At 48.3% G+C, this 26,677-nt stretch overlaps 3 protein-coding genes and 1 pseudogene across 3 annotated transcripts; 1 reads left to right on the plus strand and 3 right to left on the minus strand.

The window, feature by feature from the left end:
- Positions 1-5,259: 5,259 nt before the first annotated feature.
- Positions 5,260-8,548, minus strand: LOC102451692 (olfactory receptor 10A7-like). Its single transcript, XM_075911905.1, is given in 3 exon segments — positions 5,260-5,352; positions 5,354-5,991; positions 8,491-8,548. Coding segments are annotated over 3 exon segments (789 nt in total).
- Positions 8,549-10,094: 1,546 nt separating this feature from the next.
- LOC142821102 (olfactory receptor 6N1-like) lies at positions 10,095-11,243 on the plus strand. The gene has a single exon (XM_075911906.1). It carries the CDS (start codon positions 10,095-10,097, stop codon positions 11,241-11,243), a length of 1,149 nt encoding a protein of 382 aa, XP_075768021.1.
- An 8,351-nt stretch (positions 11,244-19,594) lies between these two features.
- Positions 19,595-20,523, minus strand: LOC106731354 (olfactory receptor 14I1-like; annotated as a pseudogene).
- A 4,821-nt stretch (positions 20,524-25,344) lies between these two features.
- On the minus strand, positions 25,345-26,289 carry LOC102452173 (olfactory receptor 12D1-like). The gene has a single exon (XM_006110487.2). It carries the CDS (start codon positions 26,284-26,286, stop codon positions 25,345-25,347), a length of 942 nt encoding a protein of 313 aa, XP_006110549.2. The 5' UTR covers positions 26,287-26,289.
- Between the last annotated feature and the right edge of the window lie 388 nt (positions 26,290-26,677).

Here is a 26,677-nt window from a genome sequence, read left to right on the forward strand (position 1 = left end):
CCTTCCCCTGATTCCACTCTTCTCTTCTGCAGACTGAACAAGCCCGAATCCCTCAGCCTCTCCTCGTAGGTCATGGGCTCCAGCCCCCCAAATCATTTAAATTTTGTACAGGTATTTGTAGACAAGCAGACTAATGGCATATCGGGGTGCATTAGGAAGAGCATTATGCGCAGATCTAGAAAAGTCATAGTTCCCCTTTATTTGGCACTGGGGAGACCACATCTGGAGAATTGCATCCAGTTCTGGGCCCCCCATAACAGAAAGGATGTGGGCGCATTGGAGAAACTCCAGCGGAGGGCGACAAAAAATTATTCAGGGCATATAACCTATAAGGAGAGGCGGAGGGATTGGGGCTTGTTCAGTCTGAAGAAGAGAAGAGTGAGGGGGGTTTTGAGAGCAGCCTTCAACTCCCTGAAGGGGGGTTCCACAGAGGATGGAGAGAGGCTGTTCTCGCAGGGGGGCAGACAGTAGAACGAGGAGCATCGGTCTCACGTTGCAGTGGGGAAGGACTAGGTAGGTGATTAGGAAAAACGATCCTGCCTCATATGGAATGAAGCCTGTTTGATTTTGCTCCCTGCTGGGTTGCATTGTGGCTTGAACACCTTTTCTTTCCTTATTTGCCTTGATCAGGAACACCGTTTGCAATGCTCTGGACAAAAAACCACCAAAGTAGCAAAGACATTGCATTTCTAATCTAGTTCTATTGTTTCCCAATCTGTCTTTTGGAAGATTTTCCTTTGCTCACCGGAGGTGGCTAAGGGCAAGAATTTCCAAAGATGGGCAACCATTGAATACAAGTTTAGAATTTCTTCAGAGCGGATCCTTTTGGTTTTTTCTCTTATGGGCTCCTAATTGGCAACCTCATGAAGCCCAGATCACACGGCTCTGTCTATGTCCCAGTGCTGTGTCATGGATCCGAGTGTCCTTTAGGTCCATGTGTTGGTCCTTCTATTTTCTGCTATCTTTTCGAAGCGTCCTGGCTTTCTATCCTTACCCACATGCAGAATCCACAGCTGTGTGGGGGCACCTGAAAATTTGGGGCACCGCTGAGTCTTAATGTCCACCCACCCGCCTCTTCCGATCCATGTTCTAAGGCTCGGCTTTCTCTGGCGAGGATATGGTTAACGTGAAAGTGGAAAAGCTGGACAGAGCAATTAGGAGAACATCTAACCTGGGAAAGATCCATTCAGGTGGTAACGAAACCATTTTATAGGTGTTTGCCCACCGCAGGTGTAGACTGCCTATTTCTGAATGTACTGCGTTTGTAACCCACACACCTAGCGTGGGTCACTCTTCCATGGAGTGGCATTTAGACCACTTACAACCAGAGATAAGAACAAGAGTTAAAAGGCAGTTGGCTTTATAGCTTAAGCTGTCGTAGGTCCTACCCTGAAGTCCTGGGTTCCAATCCCTCTTGTACCAGTTACATGGTATCTGACAGGGCCTACGTTTCCTATGTATTCTAAAACCATTTCATTGGTGCGTTGCTGAGATTATAAAATCACCTCTCTATGAAATCACCACCAGGCACAGGGGCACCCGTTAACCAATCATGGAATACTCGGAATGGAAGGGACCTCGAGAGGTCATTGACCCCAGTTAAATTGAGTATCGAGTCATTGAATATCGAGTTAAATAGTAACATGTAGGGCTCTGTAAAATCTAAGGGCTGACCTGTTTATATGCAGGATGTTTGAGTTGGGGTTGGTCCTGCTTGGGGCTGGACGTGATGACTCCTGAGGTGTCCTCCAACCCTAGGAGTCTATGATACTGCACACATAGTTTAAGTCACAAGAGCAAAACCAACACGCTCTCCCGTATGTTTTCAACACCGGCCAGCATGAATACCACCTAGAAAGTTACTGGAGCCAAAACAAGTTCCTCCTACCTTCAGCTCCTTCTCCTCAGCGTTCTGGAGGACAAATGTGCTAGTTTCTAGGAGGGACTATTTAAGTCCTTCACGTGTTTCTAGGGATGGGATTAAGCTACCAGCTCTGGGCACCCCACACACCTGGGAATCCCAGTGGCTCCTCATTGTCTCTCCCTGATTGGGTGGCAAACGTCCGTAGCATGATTGTGGATGAAACCTTTTGTCTTTATTCTCTTATGGGTACTGGGGCCTAATTTTCAATCACATTAAGGCCAGGTCACATGGCTTTGTTTATATCCCAGCACCTTGAAGTGAATGTTGATGTCCTTTTTCTCCTTTTTGCAGCTCTGCGGAGGCCATATCTCGAGTATTGCATCCAATTCTGGGCTCCCCACTACAGAAAGGAGGTGGACACATTGGAGAGGGTGCAGCGGAAGGCGACCAAAATGATTCGGGGGCTGGAGCGTGTGACCTATGAGGAGAGACTGAGGGATTTGGGTTTGTTTAGTCTGCAGAAGAGAAGAGAGAGGGAGGATTTCAGAGCAGCCTGCAACTTCCTGAAGGGGGGTTCCCAAGAGGATGGAGAGAGGCTGTTCTCAGTGGAGGCAGATGGCAGAACAAGGAACAATGGACTCAAGTTACAGCGGGGGAGGTCTAGGTTGGAGATTAGGAAAAACTATTTCCCTATGAGGGTGGCGAAGTACTGGAACGGGTTGCTGAGGGAGAGGGTGGAATCTCCAGCCCTAGGGCTGATTTCAATGGCTGATATTTGGGAGGCAGGTGGTTCTGGGTTTTGACTTCTCCACCCTGAACTCTTTGATTAAAGGGAACATCTCCAATTGCTATGCAAACAGATATCCACACAGCTTCAGTTCCAGCTTGGTTTCCCTTGTTTACCAGGAATCCCACCTCAGTGGGATTAGACAGAAGCCACCATGAGCACTGTACTTGTCCTCTGAATATTGCTCCAAGCTATGCCCTTGGCCACACAAGAACATTACATTGGTTGAACATTAGACATTTCTTGCCTAAAATTGAGGCATAGGCTTGTGTCATGATTATGAGGGTTAGCCAGCAGCCTGGGTATTAAGGAGTTAACTACACCTAGCCAGGTGGAGTGACCAGTAGGAATGTAGGTGGGACTTTCAAACTGGGACAAAGGAATTTGGGTTTTTTCCTTTCTCCTTTTGTCTCTCTGTGACAGTCTTCTACAGTTACAGGGAGGGACAAGCATGTCTCTCTCTTTCCAAGAAACAATTCTTCACTTTCTGTAAGTAGGGTAAAGTTTAGGTAGTTTCGTTAGGCTTTATTGTTTTAAGGGTTGGGTATGGGATCTGCTATCTGGCACAGCTTAAGAGATGTTTGGCTTTTTTTCTTAACTAATTTCTAGCCCATGGTGTAACTCCTCCATGAGTATATTTTGTTACCTTTCCATCTGATCCTTATGCTTGCAACAGGAATATTGTTGTAATAATAAAAGTTTTCTCTTTGCTTTTTATTAACCTGGCATTGGTTACTTGTGTGTCCTGATTTTTTTATAATTGGGATGAGATTTCCCAAATGATCTTCCCCTAATCTCATTATTAATATTTGGGTGGTGGCAGCGGAAGTTTTATTCCCAAAATCTAGGTTTTTAAGATTTTGGGGGAAGTTTTATACCAAAGCCTGGTAGATAAGGCTTTGGGATACACTTGCTGGCCCCCACTTCTGAATTTATCATGCCAGAGTAAGGAAGGAACCATTAAAGATTATGCTGAAATGCATATTTGAGGTTAAGAATAGCCTCTTCAGCTAAACCTATGGCCAAACTAAAATAAGGCTGCATGAAAGCAGATTGAACACCTCCAGAACAGAAACAGAGAGAGGTCCAGGTTTGGCCTTATTATTCTGAAATAGCTTCTTTTGAAATAGCCCGTCTACACAGTAGGGAAGCCTCAAAATGAGTCTAAAGCCAGCTCCCCTAAAGTAGATGTGCTATCTCGATTTAGAGCCCCAGGAGGCACTGGGGAGGAAGAACTTAGAATAGCCCTGGTGAGGGGCTAGTTCGAAACAGCAGCAGTGGAGCATCTACACACGCCTTATTTTGAAATAGCTCTTTCGGAAGAGGCATTATTCCTCGTAGAATGAGGTTTACAGATTTTGGAATAAGCTGCCTGTTATTTTGAAATCATTTCACAATACTGGAATGACCGAGTTGATCCTCGCTTGGTTATTATGAAATAGCACTAGTTATCTCGAAATAACGGTGCAGTGTCGATGCACCCTGGCTCTGTGGATATGGGGAAGGCGGTGGATGTATCTGGAGTATTGCATCCAATTCTGGGCCCCCCGGTAAAAGAAGGATGTGGACGCATTGGAGAACATCCAGCGGAGGGCAACCAAAATGATGAAGAGGCTGGAGCACATGACTTAAGAGAAAAGGCTGGGGGATTTGGGCTTATTTAGTCGATTAAAGAGGGAGGGGGGATTTGATAGAAATATTGAACTACCTGCAGGGAGTTCTGAAGAGGATGGAGAGAGGCTATTCTCAGGTGACGGAATGAGGCGCAATGGTCTCATTTTCTACTATTTTACGTAAAAAAAATCTTTAAAAACAATGGACATCTACAATTTTAAGCACGTTTTTATTCCAAATCGTTCTTAAAATGGTCGGCCTGCCAACACTATCTTCCAAAATATGCTTTTTCAGCAGTATTTTTCACGGCAATTTTGGGTCGCCTGGAAAACCTCTCCCATGCGGAGTTGTAAAAAGCATACATGACATTTTTTTGTGATTTTCATTTTGTACGCCACCTTATGAAATGTAAATGACTTTATTTATGTGCATTTTCTCTTTGCACTTCATGCAGCTACCAAAGGAGCGTGTATACTGCACCCTAAACTTGAACTAAGAGATGCAATTTGTGTAGCGCAAATTTCATATTTTATGTCCAAATAGCTTATTTTGAAATTTGGCACATCTAAACGGCACCAAATTTTGAATAAACACGCTATTTCAAGCAATCCCTTATCCCTCGTGCAACAAGGTTTACCAGGATAGTGAAATAACACACCCGTTATTTTAAAAATATTTCGGAATAACAGGCGGTTTGTGTAGATGCAGGGTAGCTATTTCGGGAAACCGCCGGTATTCCAAAATAGCTTTCCAGCATAGATGCACCCAAAGATGAAAATCATTTCTGAAATGTGATTACATTCTTGGCCAACATTTCTTATTTCAACATAGACAAAGTTGACAAAATGTTCACAGCATTTTCCTGTCTTTCATTCTGCCATTTTTGGACCCAAGTTCAACAGTGACGTTGAACATCATTGGCTTGAAGGGAACAACTCGACTTTTGTAGAGTTGCAAACGTGATAGCACAACAAGAGCTATGCCCACATTATTTTCAGTGAGCAAATATTTTCCCTTTCATCCTGCCTTTCAACAACCTCCTCAGAGCCCCTATGGCCTCCTTGTTCCTCAGGCTGTAGATGAAGGGGGTTCAAGATGGGGGTAATGGTCGTGTATATCAGAGAGAGGACTTTGTTGACATTGAGTAAGTGGACGGACTTGGGCCTTAAATAGATAAGGCTGCAGCTCCCATAGTACAACATCACCACAATGAGGTGGGAGGAGCAGGTGGAGAAGGCCTTCTCTTGGCCTTCAGCAGAGGCCATCTTTAAGATGGTGGAGATAATACAGGTGTACGATGCAAGGATGAGAGTAAATGGAATGAAAATCATCAGCACGGCAGCCATAAACAACTGCATTTCATACAGAGGGAGGTCGATGTAAGAAAGCTTAATCAACGGGGGAATGTCACAGAAGAAATAATTGATCTGGTTGGACCCACAGAAGGGTAAGGTGAAAACCCAGGCTGTCTGTACTAGGGACACCACATTACCACAGAACGCAGAGAGAACGGTCAAGGCCAGGCAGACCCTCCTGTTCATGATGAGGCTGTACCTCAATGGGCGGCATATGGCCAAGTAGCGGTCGTACGCCATGGCAGCCAGAAGGAAGCACTTGGAGATCCCAAGGAAGAGCAGGAAGAACATCTGGGCAACAAAGCCCAGGTAGGAAATGCTCTTGTCTTCTGAGAGGAAATTCGCCAGGGTAAATTTCCCCAAGGTGTGATCTTAGGTTTGGGTTAATTCTAGGCGTGGTCAGAAAATGGACAGAAAATGTCTCACGAGCAAGAAACATCTGTAGTAGGCTCTTCTACGAGCAGGGGCAGAACAACTCACAGAGGGTATGTCTACACTACCATCCTAGTTCAAAGTAGGGTGGTTAATGTAGGCAACCGGAGTTGCAAATGAAGCCTGGGATTTGAATTTCCTGGGCTTCATTTGCATGTTGACGAGCGCCACCATTTTTAAATACCAGCTAGTGCGGACTCCGTGCCCGCGGCTATACGCGGCACGGACTAGGTAGTTCGGATTAGGCTTCCTATTCTGAACTACCTGTACTCCTCGTGGAACAGACTTGTCCCACTCCCTTCTGCTGGAGTCTTCCTTTGAGAGCGCGTCTTTCTTCTATCTGGAGTGTTAAGTCCAGTTCTGCCCCTCCCCCCCCCCACTGCAGAAAGGATGTGGAGGCATTGGAGAAAGTCCAGCAAAAGTCAACAAAAGAGATTCGGGGGCTGGAGCACATGACCTATGACAAGAGGCTGAGGGATTCGGGCTTGTTCGTTCTGCAGAAGAGAAGAGTGAGGGGGGATTTGAGAGCAGCCTGCAACTCCCTGAAAGGGGGTTCCAAAGAGGATGGAGAGAGGCTGGTCTCGGGGAGCAGGTGGCAGAACAAGAGCAATGGGCTCACATTGCCGTGGGGGAGGTCTAGGTTGGAGATGAGGAAAAACTATTTCTCTAGGCGGGTGGGGAAGCACTGGGCTGGGTTCCCTAGGACGGGGGTGGAATCTCCATCCCTATAGGTGCTTAAGTCCTGGCTTCACCAAGCCCAGGCTGGAATGATTGAGGTGGGATTGGTCCTTCTTTGAGCAGGACCTTGATGACTCCCGAGGTCTCTTCCAGCCCCTGATTCCATGACTTTCTAAGACGTCTAACCCCTGAGGATTTCTCTAGTGGGAGTAAAAGATGAATTCATGATCCGTTTCCATGGAGAAGCACCGATTGCTCCTCAAGGGTCACAGAAGAGAGGCCGCTGGAGGGACAGCATCTAGTCTAAGCGGCAGCAGCGTTTCATGGTGGTGCTATGGTCACAGTCACAGCAATGTAAAGTCCAGGAGCACAGCAGGACATCGGTCACAGCTCGGGTCCAACCAACCAACTCATCAACTCCCATGCCCAGAACGTAAGCCTCAAAGATGCTCGTTTTTTTCAGTGGCTCCCAGGGTCCAATGGAGCCTGCTGTGTCAATTTGGAAACTTCAGCCCGTCATCTCTGGTAACTAAGGGCAAATCTTGCTGCCTAGCAACATCAGAGCAGATTATTTTTTCAGGATACCTCCCTGGTGAGCACCACCATGGGTATAAGTGGGTGCAGTGTGTCTTCTGGAGAACGATGCTACAGCCGATGCAATTTGTTGCCCTGCAGGTAAGTTAGAGAGAGAGGGCTGGAAACTGAAAATGAAAAATCCCGGTTTAGAGTTTTGGGGTACTTGGAAAATCTGCTTTTTTAGATACTTTTTAATTTGCCTTTAAGGAACACCCCCTCCCCGAAAACAGACTCCTTTTCAGATTGAGGGGAGATGGGTTGAAAAAGTACCCCCCCAAAAAAGTACAGTGGGTGATTTGTTCTTTTTACAACGAAGCATTGGAATTTTCCACAATGGTGATAAAACGCAATAACTCCTCTTCAACCAAGACCCCCCCAATTTTTTTTTTTAATTTGTGCCATGTGAAAGCCTTAAATTTCCACTCAACGTTCCAGGAAAAAAACATGGCTCAATAAATTGTAGCTAATGTGTTCAAAATGTTTCTATACTTGTGACAGGTATCAGAGGGGTAGCCCCTTTAGTCTGAATCTGCATAAACAACCAGAAGTCCTGTGGCACCTTACAGACTAACAGATGAATGGAAGCATAAGGTTTCGTGAGTAACGACCCACTTTATCAATGGGTCATCTGAAGAAGTGGGCTGTGCCCACGAAAGCTCGTGATACCACCTACATGTTTTGTTAGTCTATAAAGTGCTACCAGACCATTTATTGTTTTTTACGTTTATCCAATAAGTCTATAAAGTGCCACAAGATTTCTCATTGTCTATATTTATGGGGCATATTTTTATATGAATAAATACCCGTGTTTCCATTTGTAAGTTTCCACATCCTTGTGTATAAATGTGAACAGAATTATGCTGGTGGGTGTAATTCCGGTTTTTGTCATTACGATCCCATGTTTGTGAACATTGCTTTTTTGATGGTCACATGGATGTAAACTGGCTTAGTGGATGGGGAGAAGCAACAGAAGTGATAGCTCTTGATTTTTGGGAAGGTTTTGATGCCGTCCTCCATTAGTTTCTCATAAGCAGACCAGGGAAATGTGATCAAATTAACATAAGGTGGGTGAAAGTCTGACGGAAAGGCCATATCAAAGGCTACATCCTTACACAACAAAACCCTATATCTGCAACTCTCAAAGCCCTAATCCATAGAACTTGGGTTTGTGGGAATCATGTTACGGCATATAAAATAGCCATGTAGACTATCAACATCATCATCGCCATCATCAACAACCATGGGCTCAACACTCGTTGGTGTCCAATTCCTCCCTCACTATTTCCTTCCATCTTTCCCTGTCCAGAGCGGAGTGGCTTAGTTTCTGTAGACTAGCTCCATACTACTGTATCATCTACCCATTCTCTGTGGGGTCTGCCTCTCCTATTCAGACCATCCATTATGCCGAATATCAAGGTCTTGACTTTTCACTTGTCGTTCATTCTGCAGATATGCCCGAAAAGCTGTAGCTTCTGTTGTCTAACCTTCAGCAGTAGCTCTAGTGTCTAAAAGGGGGTTCCTAGGAGGAGGGAAAGAATTGTTCTCACAGTCTTTTCATTGAGTGGTGACTCTACTGACCCAAACCCTGTACCTCAAATTTGGTAGTAAGGCCCTAGATCTCCTAACCTCCACCCTGTCCTACAGTGCTTGGAGGTGCCACCCCTGGAATGAATTGTGTGCAAAGGACAACATACAAGCGACATTGGTGAGGGGAAGGCTTTGATACCTATCCTTGTACTAACACCTCTCTCCACTTTTTTTTCAAGTAAGACAAGAGCTTACACCCTATCTATCTATCTATCCCCACACACCCCCTCTGTCTGTCTCTGTCCATCCCCACACACCCCCTCTGTCTGTCTGTCTGTCCATCCCCACACACCCCCTCTGTCTGTCTAACTAGGTAGCTAAATACATCAATGTGGAATCACTTTGCTTACTCAATTATGCCCCTGAACCCACAACATTTTGCCCACGTGCTTAAATTACCACATTATAATCATTGCATTGACTTCAAGTCTTTATGCCATTTGGACTCAAGGGGGAGATGGGAAAATACTAAAAATAAAATGTGTGATTACAATGTGATATGGCTGCTGAAAAGTCCAGTGTATAGAAATCAACACATTCATGTGTCTGCCTTCCATGAGGGGGGATCAGAACTAAATGGCTGTATGAATTCTACACTGATGTGCATAACTATAACTAGCAGATATGATGGAGAGAGGAAGTTGTTTCTAATTACATTCCTAAAGGCAGAAAATAGAGTGAGAAGGGACATGATAGAAGCTTTCAAATACCTAAAAGGGTGTCACGAGGAGAAGGGAGAAAAATTGTTCTCCTTGGCTTCTGAGGATAGGACAAGAAGCAATGGGCTTAAACTGCAGCAAGGGAGGTTGAGGTTGGACATTAGGAAAAAGTTCCTACCTGTCAGGGTGGTGAAACACTGGAATAAATTACCCAGGGAGGTTGTGGAATCTCCATCTCTGGAGATATTGAAGAGCAGGTTGGACAGGTGCCTGTCAGGGTTGAGAAGATGCTTGGTCCTGCTGTGTTGCCAGGGGATTGGACTCGATGACGTCTCATGGTCCGTTTCGGTTCTAGTGTGCTACGGTTCTATCACAGTGTTTTCGTTGCGAGGTGACGCTACTGACCCAAACACTGTACCTCAAAATTGGTAGCAAGACTCCAGATTCTCCTAACCTCCACCCTGTCCTACAATGTTTGAATTGCGGAATGAATTGTGTGGCAAGGGCAACATACAAGTGACATTGTTGAGGGAAATGCTTAGATGTCTCCCCTTGTACTAACTCCTCACTCCACTTGTTTTTTTCAAGCAAGACGAGGGCTGAGAATCATCCAAGGAGTCGTTGCGAACAACCTGGTCCTGTTGGCGTTGTACCACAAAAACAAATGTCTCTTCTTCATCATGACAGCATTCTCTTCTCCTGTCCCTATGCATAGTCTCCCGGGCACCCAGGAAGGCAGGAATCAAACGTCCATCGTGGAATTTTTCCTTCTGGGATTCGGGAACCTGCCTACATTGCAGGTTCCTCTCTTCCTGCTGTTTTTGGTGGTCTACCTGGTGACCATGGCTGGGAATCTCCTCATTGTGTTGCTAGTGGTGGCCGATCGGCACCTTCACACCCCCATGTACTTCTTCCTGGGGAACTTGTCCTGCTTGGAGATCTGTTACAGCTCCACCATCCTGCCCCGGCTTCTCGCCAGTCTCCTGACGGGGGACAGGACCATCTCTTGGAAGGGCTGCTTCCTCCAGCTATATTGTTTTGGTGTCCTGGCCTGTGCAGAGTGCAATCTCCTGATGGTGATGTCTTTCGATCGGTATTTAGCAATATGTAAACCCTTCCACTATGTGTCCCTCACGAGTGGCAGGTTCTGCCTCCAGCTAGCGGCTGGGTCTTGGATGAGTGGATTGGTGGCAGCGTCCATCATCATTCCTAGGCTGTCGATGTCAACGTTCTGCGGCCCTAATGGAATCGATCATTTTATGTGTGAGTTCAACGTAGTGATAAAACTCTCCTGCAGTGACACACACAGCTTAGTGATCATGGCCTTCCTGTTGTCTTCCTTATTCATGCTACCACCATTTCTACTCACCATGACTTCCTACGTGACTATCATCACCACCATCTTGAGGATCCCTTCCACCTCGGGGAGGCAAAAGGCCTTTTCCACCTGCTCCTCCCACCTCCTGGTGGTGGCCATTTACTATGGGAGCCTGGTCATGGTCTACTTGCTCCCTGACACCAGCACATTGGGAGGCATGTCCAAAGTCTTCTCTGTCTTCTACACCATCTTCACCCCCCTGGTCAATCCCCTCATTTACAGCCTGAGGAACAAAGATGTCCAGGAGGCCCTGAGCAAACTGGTCAGGAAACTTGGGTGCAGAGAATTCAAGAACTTTGCGAGACCAAATTGAATCCGAGAACATGCGATATAACTCTTGGGAGCTGAACTCGAAAGTTGACCCCGCAATCCCTCACTCATGTCGGTCCTTTGTGAACATCATCCCATTGAAACGTACCATACGTAATGTTAGTTCTACTGGAATCAAGAGGATGGACTGGTGGTCCCTCAATGCTCCATGTGGGGTATTGAAAACTGTATGAAAATCACAAGCTATCATTCCAAGTGCATAAGGGGTCTATCGTTCCCATGGGCTTTGCTCTGTAAGGAAGCAAGCAATCTAGGAAAAGGAGTTACTCTGCACAGAGCCAACTAAGAGCAGGGTGAGGTGACTTATGCTAGAGGGAACAGCCTGCTTTGTGTCAATCAAGTTTGGGGATTCCGTGAGCTATTGTTCTATATTCTAAGAAATAAACTCATGGAACTCCTCGCCATTCTTATATTCTGATTAACCACAACCAATGTGCCTTGACGTGATCACTTGTAGAGTAAGTAGCTTATCATTTTGATTCAGTGTAAAACATATTCAAGAAAGCCGATAATGCACACTAAGTTTATTGGTATAAATAAGTTGGTATAAATAAATACATGTGCGAATGATTCTAAGGGCTGGCAAACAGAGCAAAGCAGACGATTTACCAAATAATCGTTGTTGAATACGGTGAAGAGACAATTGCATTTATTCCAATGCAATTTATGAATGTATATAGAGATTCCGAGTATCTAAAAGGATGTTACAAGGAGGAAGAAGAAAAATTGTTCTCCTTGGCCTCTGCGGATAGGACAAGAAGCACTGGGATGGGTTCTCTCGGGAGGTAGTGGAATCGCCATCCCCTGAGGTTTTTAAGTCTCAGCTTGACCAAGCCCTGGCTGGGATGATTGAGTTGGGATTGGTCCTGCTTTGGGCAGGGGGTTGGGCTTGACCTCCTGAGATTTCTTCCATCCCTCGGATTCTCTGATTCTATTATTCTATGAGACGTAAGGGACGTGGAAGGAAGAGCGTTCTTCCTTCGACTTCCTGCTCCGTAGACAGTGCCAAAATCCCAATTAAGTTATTTTGACTTCAGCTACACAATTGGCTTTGCTCAAGTGGTGTTGCTTAATTGGACGTTTGCCCTGCTGTGTAGACGGGCCCTACCTGTCCCCACAACAACGCTATGGATGACGCTAAGCCAGTGTTTCTCCAACGGGGCCACCAGGGGGCCTTTCTTGTGGCCACAACCTTCTAGGTGGTGAATTGGAATGAAGCAGCATCCCCTTCCTAGGGATTGGACCTAGTCCTCCTCCAGAGCCAGAAATGCCGGCGGAGCAGGCAGCCGGTGTGAGTTCCCCACCTTTCTGCCGGCAATGGGGCTTGGGTTTCTGGCTTCAGCCCTGGGGTGGCGGGTGGCGGACAATGGAGCTTTGGGATCTGGCTATGCAATGGCAGGTTCTGACCCCAGCCTCACCACTCCCCCATCTCACCTGGCCTCCCATGTTTCCTCCATCCATGGACCCCTGGATACTGTCGTGGGTGGTGGTTGCTTTCATCCCAGGGTCACCTCCCTCAAAAGAACAACAACCCTGGTGTTTGCTTTGGTCCTAGATTTTTGTCCTGTGGTGTTCACAGGTCACAGCTTTGAGCATCCACACCCGGCTCACGCCCTCCTACCACAGCCGGCCCCCGCTGCCTCCGATAGCCTCTCGATTCCTCTGGTCCCCATGGCCTCCTCTAGTTCCCTCACCCTCAGCCTGGTCCCCAGTGTTTCCCCACTTTCCTCTCCATCCGGAGTTGAAATCTGTGCCCTCGGCAGCCAGGGATGAGAAAACTGCTGTGAAAAGTAATAGAGATGCAGCCATGTTAGTCTGGTCTTGCTGAAATGAAGAACAGGACTATGTAGCACTTTAAAGACTAACAAGATGGTTTATTAGGTGATGAGCTTTTGTGGGCCAGACCCACTTCCTCAGATCAAATAGTGGAAGAAAATTGGCATGACCATATATACCAAAGGATACAATCGAAAAAATGAACACATATGAAAAGTACAAATCAAATTTCAGAATAGAGGAGGGATGGTGGGGGAGGGTGTTAAATGTCTGTGAGCTAATGATATTAGAGGTGATAATCGGGGAAGCTATCTTTGTAACGGGTAAGATAATTAGCATCTTTGTTGAGACCTAGGTGTAAAGCTTTTGCGCAAAAGGGCCAGTGTAGACAGCTCAGATTTGTTTCATGCCAAAAAACCCCGATCGCGAAAATGGCGATGGGGGCTTTTTTGCGGAAAAGCGCATCTAGTTTGGCACGGACGCTTTTCCACAAAAAGTGCTTTTGCGGAAAAGCATCCTTCCAATCTAGACGCTCTGTTCTGAAAATGCTTTTAACGGAAAACGTTTCCGTTAAAAGCATTTCCGGAAAATCATGCCAGTCTAGACGCAGCCAAGGTGTGTGTGGATGCAGGGGGCCAGTTCTGTCTACAAAAAAGGCCTCCAGGAAGAAACCGTGGTGGACGGTCTAGCCTTTACAGGTACAGCACCTCTATGGTTCCTGGCCACAGCCTCTTAAAGACACAGGCTCCCAGACAAGTCTTGCTGTCCGGCAGTTCACTTGAGCTCCCGTGACATCCATGACAGCCATAGCCCAGTGTCAAGGCCCCCCGGCCTTTCTTGGGACAGAGACGAGGATCCACCCAGGGGCACTGAAAGGCGGGCACCAGCCTGGTCAGGGCCAGAAATCCAAAACCTCCTGGCGCTCTGGTCCCAGGAAGAAACCCTGCAGGCCTTGCAAACATGCCACAGGAATGTGGACACCTATGAGCGCCTGGCTCAGGGACTGGCCACCAAAGGGCATCACCCCCACACCATGGCACAAAGCAGGGATATGCCAGGGCCTGAGACCAGAGCTCCCGCCCCGGGGCAGCCCCCGAGACCTGCCCCTTACTATGAGGAGATGGAGCAGTACCGGGGTGGTGAAGTCCAGAGTCTGGTTACCCGCCCCATTGCCACTGTGGGTCCCTGGGAGGCTTTCCGGCCACTGCCCAACTCACACGTGGTGTCACGTGGAACACCCTTGAGTCTCCTGTCCAAAGGAGAGCCCTTGACAGCCACGGCGTGTCCTTGGGGACGGGGGGGGGGGGTGCCCACAATCATTGATTGTCTCCTCCTCTTTTCCGTCCAGCCAGACCCTCCATCCAAGAGCGGCCCCACCACCATCCCGGACCCAGGGCACCCACAGGCACTGGCGGGTCTACACGGACCTGCTGAGGGAGCATGTAGTGGCCCGGCAGGACCTGAACAGGACCTTGGCAGAGGCCGAGTGGCGCACCAAGCTGCTGGAAGAGCCGGTCCAGCAGCGCACGGAGATCTGTGCCACAATGCGGGAGCTCTTCGCTTTGCCTGCCCCTGTCACAGGCACTGCTCCCCCTACTCCTCCAGCTCCCTCTTTTCCCCCCAGCCTCTACTGCTCCCGAGCCCTCACAGGCCCAACAGCTACCCTCCCCTCCTGCTCAGACCAGGACTAGGTCTCGCTCCACCCGATCCCAAGACCGTGGCGATGCCAGGGCAGAGGAAGGCAGGACCCTGCGATCAGGGAAGCAGCGACCTTCTTGAGCTCGCTCCCCCAGGTTTTCAGCCCCCATCCCTCCTCCAGGTGTTCATCCCCCTACCATCCCAGTTAAAGGACATTTCAGTTATGTTACACAATCTTTATTGTTGACAGACGGATTTATTCTTTGTGGATCAACTGGTGAACAGTTAAAAGAGACACTTTTGTTCAACAGTTCAGGCATTTTCTTTACCGCTAGTGTTGCTAATAAAGGACATTTCTGTGTACAAAGAGAAGTGGGTCTTCTCTGTGTTCTGAATGGGAAGAGAGTGAGGGTTGTGGAGGGACAGGTAGGGATGAACCAGGCCAACACCCCATGGGGGAGGCCCTGGGGAGAGTCAGTGGGTTCCTTCTGAGAATCTCTCCCTCAGGGTCTCTTGGATTCGGACACCAGCCTGGTGAGCCTGGCGGATGGCAGCCATCCGGGGCTGCTGAAATAGCCTCTCCTCGCCATCAGCACCTGCCCCCCACCCCGGCAGGAAGGCCTCCCCTTTCCTCTCCACTAGATTATGGAGGGCGCAACATGCGGCCACCACCTCCAGGATGTGGCGTTCGCCCATCTCCAGGCGTGGTAGCAGGCAACGGAACCTCCCTTTCAGCCGTCCGAAGGCGCATTCCACCTGGATGCGAGCCTGGCTAAGATGCGTGTTGAAAAGCTCCTTGCTCGCATCCAGGTGGCCGCTATAGGTCTTCATGAGCCACGGCATCAGCAGGTAGGCTACGTCGGCCATGATGCACACCGGCATCTGCACGTCCCCGAGTGCGAGGTGCCTCTGGGGGAAAAATATTCCTGCCTGCAACCTGCGGTACAGGCAGGAGTTACGGAATATGCGGGCATCATGTGCCCGCCCTAACCACCCGACACAAATGTCCGTAAGGTGTCCACGGTGGGCGACCAGGGCCTGCAGCACCATGGAATAGTTTATAAACTGGGCTGCTCGATGGGACAGTGCGTGGATTGCGATGTGTGTCCCATCGAGGGCTCTTCCGCAGTTCAGGAAGCCAAGGGCTGCAAATCCAGCAATGATGTTGTCCAGGTCCCCGAGACGGACGAGTCTCTTCAGCAGCTCTGCATTGATGGCCCTCACCACCTGCAGCGCTGAGACAAATAGACAGAAATCAGGAAGTTGGACAGGTTACCTAAGCGCTTGGGGGGGACCCTTCCCCCCTACCATCCTCCCCTTGTCAGGATGCCTCCTTCCTCCTTATCAGTGCCTCCAAGTGCCACTCCATCCCCCCACTCCCTCTTTCCCTTTCTCAACCCCCCCACTCACAGGGCCTGTCCCTTAAAAATGACTTACCTCCATCAAAATAGCCCTGACGGTAGATCTCCCCACTCCAGACTGGTGTCCCACGGTGGCCAGCTTCCACAGGGCGATTGCGACCCTCTTCTGCAGGGGGATGGCGGGCCGCAGGTGGGTGACCTGGTGTGGCAGAGCAGGGGCGAGCCAGGCACACAGCTCCAGGAACGTGGCCTTCCACTGGTCGTCATCCTAGAGCTGCATGATGATCCGGTCCCACCAGTCCAAATTCGTCTCATGCCTCCCATCCTGCCTGTCCCCCAAAAAGTTTGGGGGCAAGGGAAGAGCTCCTGCATCCCAGAGGAGGGTCTCCTCGGTTTGGTCCAGGTCCATATGGGGCAGGAGATTCATGACAGAGTCATGCAGATGCAGCAGAAGCTGCAGTATGGCAGCGCGGGACCATCGCCTGCCCCGGGGCAGTTCAGGCTCCATAGTCAAATAAAAGATGAAAAGCAGGAAAAAAAAAACCCGAAAAATAAACTGCTGTGGTGTCTGAGGAAGCAGGGCAACTAGAGCAAGCACTGTGGCAGCTTTGCTTTCCCTCTAGGAGGTAGGCAAGCCAGAAGCAGGAGCAGGGCTGTCCAGGAGGATCCCTATAAGCACGCATCTCTGCAAAGGGCATGCAGCAGCACCTGGAAATAAAGGTTGCCCCCATGTCCTGCCAGAAGCACTTCCAGGTGCTTTCTTTTGTCGACAGAGCGTCCGGCAGTCTGGATGCTCTTTTTCGACAAAGCAGATCGATTTTTCGAGCCGCATAATGTAATCTAGATGCTCTTTTTCGAAAGCGGCTTTGTCGACAGAGCCTGTCGACAAAGCCTCCGTCGAAAAAGGCGTGCAGTCTAGACGTAGCCTGTGAGTTTCCTGAGGCCACCAATTTTTTTGGGGTGAGGACGTCTGTTGAGTCTTTTGCCTAGAGGGCATTCCCTTGGGGTAAACACATTTGTAATGCAGATATACAGTCAACATGCCTGACTTCCGATAGAAAAATGATTCATGCATACAAATAGGAGGATCCAATTCAGTCAACCGCAACCTCTCCAACGATATCTCACCTGACCTTTCTTGATAAAATACGTAAGAATTACACCATGGTCTTATTGTAATATCTCTGTGAAGAATATGGGTCCTTGTATCACACCGTGGATGTATACAGAGGCAATATGATTCTGTCATTGTATCTATTTCTTCCTTAATGGTTCTCCACATTTTGTTTGCTTTTTTGACTACCATGGGAAGTTGAGTGGAGGTTGTCCGAAAACTATCTGCAGTGACGCCAAGATCTCTCTCTTGAGTGGGAACAAATAATTCAGGGTGTGTCTAGACTACAGGGTTTTGTCGACAAAAGTGGACTTTTGTCGACAAAACTATACCTGCGTCCACACTGCCTTTGAGTTATGTCGACATAATGTCGACAAAACTCAGCAGTTTTGTCGACGTACGTAAACCTCATTCTACGAGGAATAACGCCTTTTATCGATTGAATTCTGTCAATAGACAGCATTATTGCATCTACACTGTCCTTTGCGTCCACATTGTTATGTCGACAAAGCGGCTTGTTTTGTCGACAGAACTGGATGTAGTCTAGACGCTCTTTGTTGACAGAACCTTTGTCGACAGTATGGGTACGTCTAGACTACAGGCTTTTGTCGACAGAAGTTTTGTCAACAGATACTGTTGACAAAGCTTGTGTCGACAAGGAGTGTCTAGACTACATTCAGTTCTGTCGACAAAGCAAGCTGCTTTGTCGACATAACAGTGTGGACGCAAAGGACAGTTTAGAGGCAGTAATGCCTTCTATCAACAGAACTCTGTCAAAAAAAGGCGTTATTCCTCGTAAAATGAGGTTTACCAGCGTCAACAAAACTGCTGACTTCTGTTGACGTTATGTCGACATAACTCAGTGGTAGTGTAGACGCAGGTTTAGTTTTGTCGACAAAAGTCCACTTTTGTTGACAAAACCCTGTAGTCTAGACACACCCTATGTGTCAACAAAACTTCTGTCGACAAAACCCTGTAGTCTAGACATACCCTCAGACTCCAACTTTGTACATGGTTAGTTTAGATCGCAACTTCCAATGTGCATTATTTTGCCTTTTCGGGTGTAGCTTCAAAAGGCTAGGTTTCTTCCTCCCTGCTGATAGGAATTAACAATATCGTGTCCCTGGATATCATCTTGGCAAGACATTTGATGCTGTGAAGAGCTTCGAAAGGATCTCACCAAACGACATGATGTGGCAACAAAATGGCAAGTGAATTTTAATATTATAAATGCAAAGTAGCGCACATTGGAAAAAATAATCCCAATTATAAGTACAAAATGATGGGGACTAATTTAGCTCTAACCACGCAAGAGTGCAAATCGTGTGGATAGTTCTGTGAAAATGTCCACTCAATTTGCTGCAACAATCCATAAAGCAAACAGAGCATTAGGAATCATTAAAAAGGGGATAGAGAATAAGACAGAGAATATCGTCTTGCCTCTGTATAAATCTGAGACGCCCAATTCTTGATTACTGCGTACAGATGTGGTCGTCTCATTTCAAAAAAAGAACTTTTGGCATTGGAAAAGGTTCAGCAATGATTAGGGGTTTGGAATGGGTGCCATATCAAGAGAGATTAAAAAGACTGGGCTTTTTCAGCTTAGAAGAGAGGCTTCGACTACGGGGGGAATGTGATAGAGGTTTATAAAATCATGACCGGTGTGGAGAAAGTGAATAAGGAAAACTAATTTACTTGTTCCCATAACATAAGAAGTAGAGGTCACCCAATGAAATGAATAGGCAGCAGGTTTAAAACAAACAAAAGGAAGTTTTTCTTCATGCAGCCCCCCAGTCAACCAGTGGAACTCCTCGCCACAGGATGTTGCAAAGACCAGGACTTTAACAGGGTTCAAAAAAGAGCTAGATAAATTCATGGCGGATAGGTTCATCCGTACTTATTAGTCCAGATGGGTGGGGATGGTGTCGCTAGCCTCTATTTGTCTTGGGCTAGGAATGGATGACAGGGGTGGATTACTGGATGATTCTGTTCACTCCTTCTGGGGCACCTGGCACTGGCCGCTCTTGGGAGACAGGACACTGGGCTAGATGGACCTTTGGTCTGACCCAGTAGGGCTGGTCTCGTGTTCTTATGTTGGCCCCAATGTCCATTCTTGTTGGGCTCATTATTCACTAGAGGCCTTTGAAACTCACCCGTTTTCCCATTGTTCACAACCTACCTCTTCCCTAACTGGGACACGTGCAAAGAAAACACAAGATTATCTTCATTAGCCTAGAATCCAAAGACATTTAAATAAGTATCTTCCAAACAGGGTTATCCAAAGACATGGCTGCTTCGAAACTTATAACTGACTGGACCTCCCAGAATAGTGCATGACTTTTCATACGTCAACCATGACCATAGGACGTTACAGCTGTCCTGTCATGCATTAATGAGCATTTCTTCACTAGAGAATGGGGGAGGGAATATTAAACTATTTGCCCCTTACGTAAAAGTGCTCTTGGTGAAAATCATCTTGATTAAAATCCTGCCCAGAGCATCTTTTATCTCCTTGTTCCGCAGGCTGTAAATGAGAGGATTAAGTACTGGAGAGACGATGGTATACAACACAGCGGCCAGCATTCCCTCAGATTGGGTAGTCGCTGATCTGGTCTGTAGGTACGTATAGATGCCGGTGCTGATAAACAACCAAAACACAACTAGGTGGGGCAGGCAGGTGAAGAAGGCCTTATACCTGCCCTGGGAAGTGGGGATCCTCAGCACAGCCAAAAAGATGTGAATGTAGGACACCAGTATTGAAATGAAGAAAATTAGCCCCCCAAAAGCACTGCAGAGAATAACCACAATTTCATTCGCGTGCGTATCAGCGCAAGCGAGTTTCAGGAGCAGGGGCATGTCACAGAAGAATTGGCTGATGGCATTGGATCCGCAGAAAGGTAATCGAAAAGTGTTGGCCGTGTGCAGCAAGGAATAGATGGAGCTGGCAATCCAGGAACCGGCGGCCATCTGGTCATGATAAGCCTATACCGCAAAGGATGGCAGATGGCCACGTAGCGGTCGTAAGCCATGGCCATGAGGAGACATAACTCTGCAGAAGCAAAGTGGAGGCCAAAGTAGACTTGGGCGACGCAGCCGGGGAAAGAGATCTGCCGGGTGTTGTTCCAGGAGTTGGCCATGGACTTGGGGATGGTGACGGAGATGTAGCAGATGTCCAGGATGGACAAGTTGCCCAGTAAGAAGTACATGGGGGTGTGAAGACGGTGGTCGAGGACGATGGCTGAGATGATGAGAAGGTTCCCCACCAGGGCAGCCAGGTAAATCACCAGGAACACCACAAAGTGCAAAATCTGCAGCTCCCGCACGTCAGAGAAGCCCAGGAGAAGAAACTCAATCACGGTGCTTTGGTTGGGCATTTCCTGCTCTGTTGAGGGAAATGTGAAGATAAAAGTCAGGGTGAGGGTAGAAAAGAACAAAAGAAGATAACATACCTGTTTGTTCTTCTGCAGAAATAATTCTGGTCACTCTTGGACTAGTGGGAAGGATTTCCTTCTTCTTTAAGGCCATTCAGCACCAAGGAGAAAGGCAGACTGATACATGATTCCCAAGGAAACATTCTTCAGATGCATTTTGTCGATGTATATGTTCCTGCTATGTCTTAGCGTGGCTTGCAATTTCCCCCAAACTATTTGTTCTTCCCAAGGACTCAGCCTCATTTAGAGCTAGAGAAACCGATTCAATTATGTTCTGTGCTTCTGTACATTTTTTTTTCTGAATGTGGGTCAATTTACATCCACAGGTGATTTATTGGGGGGGTTCAAATTATAGCCCCCCATTATACCAAGCGGAATCCTTATAATTTGATGTACGAATATTCCCATGGTTTTATCTCATGAAGGTATACAATGTTCATTTTCAAACATTTTAATATCAATGTAAATATTCCCCATGGCAACATTTTCACTGCCCTTAAATTATTTAAATTTTTGCGGTGGTATGAGGCTATTGGCAGGGTGCCCTACAATGGGGTGACAGAAAATATTTCTGTGATGATGCTGAGATTCAAGCAATTCAATTTACAACCATTAAAATATAAATCAACAACCTCACACCGAAATACACAAAGTAAATATCTATCTATCAATCTATCAATCTATCCCCACTCCCCCATCTATCTGTCTATCTATCCCCACCCCCCATCTATCTGTCTATGTATCCCCACACACCCCCTCTATCTATCTATCTATCCCCACCCCCCATCTATCTGTCTATGTATCCCCACACACCCCCTCTATCTATCTATCTATCTATCTATCCCCACCCCCCCCTCTCTCTCTCTCTCTCTATCCATCCCCGCACCCCCCCCTCTCTCTCTCTCTCTATCCATCCCCGCACACACCCCCCCTCTCTCTCTCTCTCTCTATCCATCCCCGCACACACCCCCCCTCTCTCTCTCTCTCTCTATCCATCCCCGCACACCCCCCCCCCCTCTCTCTCTCTCTCTCTCTATCCATCCCCGCACACCCCCCCCCTCTCTCTCTCTATCCATCCCCACACACCCCCTCTATCTAATCTCCTTGGACTTTTACCGAAGGCAACCCCATCCTCCTGAATCTGATGGCACAGGATATCAACATGCATCATGCCATTTTATCCCCCAAAAAGAAAATCGGCACAAAGAGAGATCTGGATCTCCCTGGAGAAATACTCTCCAGGTTCACAATTGCTGGTGCTCAGGTCAGAATCATGTTTGGTGACATGGTAGGAAACGTACCTGATGGAACTCTGAGCTGCTGGATGCGATTGACCTGCATGAGGAAAACACAGCATTGAAATACCTGCGTGCCTGGAACTCCCTGCCCTCTCCCCGCCTAGGTCTGTGACCAAAGAATGAGTGACGGCTGGTACCATTTTTAACTGGCTCATAAAGCAGCCACTCGGGGCTGGTTGATAATATTGTTCATAGCTCGCTTAGATCTCATTCAAAGCCAGCGACTCCTACTCATGCTGTGGGAGATTCCACCCCCTCCCTAGGGAACCCATCCCAGAACTTCCCCAGCCTCCCAGGGAAATCGTTTGTCCTAAACTCCAACCTAGACCTCCCCCACTGAAACGTGAGCCCATTGCTCCTCGTTCTGCCCCCACTGAGAACAGCCTCTCTCCAGCCTCTTTGGACCCCCCTGCAGGGAGTTGAAGGCAGCTCTCAAATCCCCCCTCGTTCTTCTCTTCTGCAGACTGAACAAGCCCAAATCCCTCAGCTTCTCCTCATAGGTCATGTGCTCCAGCCCCCCAATCATTTTGGCTGCCCCCCTGCTTGACCCTCTCCAATCCATCCACAACCTTCCTGTAGTGGGAGCCCCAGAACTGCCCACAATACTCCAGATGTGGCCTCACCAGATACACCTTATGTAAAAGTCCAAGGAGATTAGATTAGATTAGATAGATAGATAGATAGATAGATAGAGGGGGTGTGCGGGGATAGATAGATAGATAGAGGGGGTGTGCGGGGATAGATAGATAGATAGAGGGGGTGTGCGGGGATAGAAAGATAGATAGAGGGGGGTGTGCGGGGATAGAAAGATAGATAGAGGGGGGTGTGCGGGGATAGAAAGATAGATAGAGGGGGGTGTGCGGGGATAGAAAGATAGATAGAGGGGGGTGTGCGGGGATAGATGGATAGATAGATGGGGGTGTGCGGGGATAGATGGATAGAAAGATAGATAGAGGGGTGTGCGGGGATAGATGGATAGAAAGATAGATAGATGGGGGTGTGTGGGGATAGATAGAGGGGGTGTGGGGGGATAGATAGATAGAGGGGGTGTGTAAGGCTAGCTAGCTGGGTAAAGGGATAGCTCAGTGGTTTGAACATTGGCCTGCTGAACCGCAGATTGTAACTTCTAGAGCAAGGGATGGTTCTTGCCTTGAGGGCAGAGAACTGGACTCAATGACCTTTCAAGGTCCTTTCCACTTCTAATTTTCTGAGATAGATAGATCCTCGCTTGCTGCAGGATTCTCTGCATCTTGGGGTCTTCAAACCATCATTTGAGGACTTCAATATCTGAGATATAGGTGAGAGGACTATTCTAGGACGGGGTGGGTGAGATTCTGTGGCCTGCATTGTGAAGGTCAGACTAGGTGATCAAAATGGTCCCTTCTGACCTTAAAGTCTAGGGCTGTGTCTAGACTGGCAAGTGTTTCCGCAAGAGCAGCTGCTTTTGCGCAGAATCTTGCCAGCTGTCTACACTGGCCGCTTGGTTTTGTGCAAAAGCACCGGCGTTCTACTGTCCGAAATCAGTGCTTCTTGCGCAAATGCTTTGACATTCCCGTTCGGGCAAAAGCCCTTTTCCAGAAATGTGTTTGCGCAAGAGGGCCAGTGTAGACAGCTAAAAACTTTTTGTGCTAAAAAGCCCCGATGGCGAAAATGGTGATTGGGGCTTTCTTGCACAAAACCGCATCTAGATTGGCACGGTTGCTTTTCTGCAAAAAGTGCACAGGACAGGGTGTTGTGCGGCAGAGCAGGGGTGGAGTTGGGGAAGGAGGGGAGTCAGGACAGGGTGGGGTCTGTGGGGTGTTTGTCTGGGGCCTGTGCTTAGGGCACTGGTGGAAGTTACCCAAGGCCCTGTGCCTCCAACGATGGTCCTGCCAAGATCCCAGATGTAATCAGCATAATGGCCTTGCGCAAGAGGGTTTTTCTTGCCCAAGAAGGGGCAGTGTAGATGCTCCATCTAGTGCAAAAGCCTCTTCCGCAAAAATGGCAGCTCATTAGATATAAAAACGAGGCTCGGCGATAGTCCACGCATAGCCTCATTTGCATACTTCTGGCGCAAGATTGCGCCAGTGTAGACATAACCCTGGTGTGACTACTCGCCAGGAACCCTTCCCTGACCTAGAACGGGCAGTAGTTGGGGCTGAGAGCCAGGACTGTCTATTCTCCATACAGTGCCCAGTGGGGACCACATCTGGGATCTTGGTAGGACCATCGTTGGAGGCACAGGGCTTCGGGTAACTTCCACCAGTGCCCTAAGCACAGGCCCCAGACAACCACCCCACAGGCCCCACCCTGTCCTGACTCAACCTCTTCCCCAACCCCACCCCTTCTTTGCCCCACAACACCCTGTCCTGCCCCTGTGCCACCCCTTGCCTCTTCCCCCCATGTGATATAAGCTGGGGGATTACCAGGGGCTGGGTGGCAGGAGGGGTCACCCCGTTAACCAATTTGGGTATGTCTACACTACCCCGCTAGTTCGAACTAGCGGGGTAATGTAGGCATACCGCAATTGCAAATGAAGCCCGGGATTTGAATTTCCCGGTCTTCATTTGCATAAGCGGGGCGCCGCCATTTTCAAATCCCCGCTCGTTTGAACCCCGTGCCGTGCGGCTACACGCGGCACAAACTAGGTAGTTCGAACTAGGCTTCCTAGTTCGAACTACCGTTACTCCTCGTGGACACTCTCCATTTCCAGAGTAGGGTTTATTCCCACTTTTTACACCATACTGTCAGATTTCTACTGCCCTCCGTGTAATGGCATAAATTCTCTGTGACTTGAAGTCTTTAAAACATGACAAAGCTAGTACAGAAGTGTGTGAATGTGGGTTTGTGTCCTTCAACATGCAGGAGGTCAGGCCAGTAGACCACAATAACCCCCTTCTTCCCTTTAAGTCAATGAGTCTTTGAGCTGCCCCCTATGATTAAAGGAAATGAAGAGGGAGCAGGATTAAAACAAACACAAGGAAGATTTTCGTTCACTCAGCGCACAGCGAAACTGTGGAACTCCTTGCCAGATGATGTGGTGAAAGCTAGAACTTTAACAGGGTTCAAAAAAGAGCTAGAGAGATTCATGGAGGTTAGGTCCATCGATGGCTATTAGCCAGGATGAGTAGGATTGGTGTCCCTAGCCTCTGTGTGTCTGGAGATGGGTGACAGGATAGGGATCACGTGAAGATTCCCTGTTATGTTCCCTCCCTCTAGGGTACCTGGCATTGGCCACTGTCAGCAGACAGGATACTGGGCTAGATGGACCGTTGGTCTGACCCAGGCTGGTCATTCTTAAATTCTTAATCTCCTGTTCAGGAACCTTATCTACAACCTATTTCCCTGTGCCTAATGAAAAGTGTTTCCTTACATACTAATCCCCGCTTCCAGTACACACCCAACTCAATGACAAACAGCAGATTGCATTTTCCATTCCCCATTATTTTTCTCAACCCTACAGACAGAGAAACAACCTTCAGCCGATTCACAACCTTCCAGGAAACAGTTTTCTCCCTAGCATTTTCCTCAGGGCAGTTTTGACCTCCCGGTTCCTCAGGGTGTAGATCAGGGGGTTCAGGACGGAGGTGACAATGTTGTACATGAGGGTGGCTACCATGTCCCGCTCCGGGTTGTCCTCCGGAGAGGGGAGCACATAGTTGCAGATCACCGGCACGTAGAATAAAGTCACCACCGTGAGGTGGGAGGAGCAGGTGGAAAAGGCCTTCACCCTGCTGTCCCGCGACTGCACCTTCAGAAGGAGGAAGGAGATGATGTAGAGGTAGGAGAGGAGCGTGAGGATGAAAGGGCCTATCACGATGCCTCCGGTGACGATATTGAGGAGGCTCAGGTTGAGGTGGGTGTTGCCGCAGGCCAAGCTGAGGAGAGGTTTGATGTCACAGAAGAAGTGGGGGACATGGTTGGGACCACAGAAGTGCAGCCGGGAGGTCATGACCGTGTGCATCAGGGCATGCAGGAAACCACTGGACCAGGTGGCCGTGGCCAGGAGCAGACAGGCGTGCGGGTTCATGACCAGCCTGTAGCGCAGCGGGTTGCAGATGGCCACGTAGCGGTCGTAGGCCATGACGGCCAGGAGGACGGCTTCGCTGCTGCCCAGGAAGTGGAAGAAGTGGAGTTGGGACAGGCAGCTGGTGAAGGAGATGGCCTGGTGCCTGGAGAGGAAACCAGCCAGCAACTTGGGCACGGTGACGGTGGAGTAGAAGATGTCCAGACAGGAGAGGTTGCCCAGGAAGAAGTACATGGGGGTGTGGAGATGAGGATCGGCCATCACCAAGACCAGGATGGTGCCGTTCCCCAGTACGCTGGCCAGGTAGAGCAGCAGGAAGAGAGTGAAGAGGAAACCCCAAAGCTCCTGGAGACTAGTCAGACTCAGTAGGATGAACTCGCTCACCTCCGTCTGGTTCTCCATCGCTGCAGGGGAATACAGGATCTGTCGAAAAAGGGTTTACTGTTGATAGATCCGTGTCTAGACTCCTGTTGTTTTTTTTTTCAAAAAAACTCCGTTTAAAAAAAAAAGAGCAGCGGTCATGTTTATGCTAATGAAATGCGGGATATTTAAATCTGTGCTTCATTAGCAATTTCGATGTGCTTGATTTGCATCCCTCCATCAACAGAGGGATGCAGTCTAGACATAGCCTGGGGGACTCGGTTGCAATTTATAGGAGAACGATAGGTCCTGTGTATAAAAGAGTTAGCTTAGAAAAGGGTAGGACAACTTCCACCTCTTGGCCTTAGGAGCAGGCGGGTTTTCCTCTCTCTGATTTTTCGATTCTTTCGATAGTGTTACATTGCAACTGGAA

Source organism: Pelodiscus sinensis, chromosome 30 (assembly GCF_049634645.1).
Source record: "Pelodiscus sinensis isolate JC-2024 chromosome 30, ASM4963464v1, whole genome shotgun sequence".
NCBI lineage: Eukaryota > Metazoa > Chordata > Testudines > Trionychidae > Pelodiscus > Pelodiscus sinensis.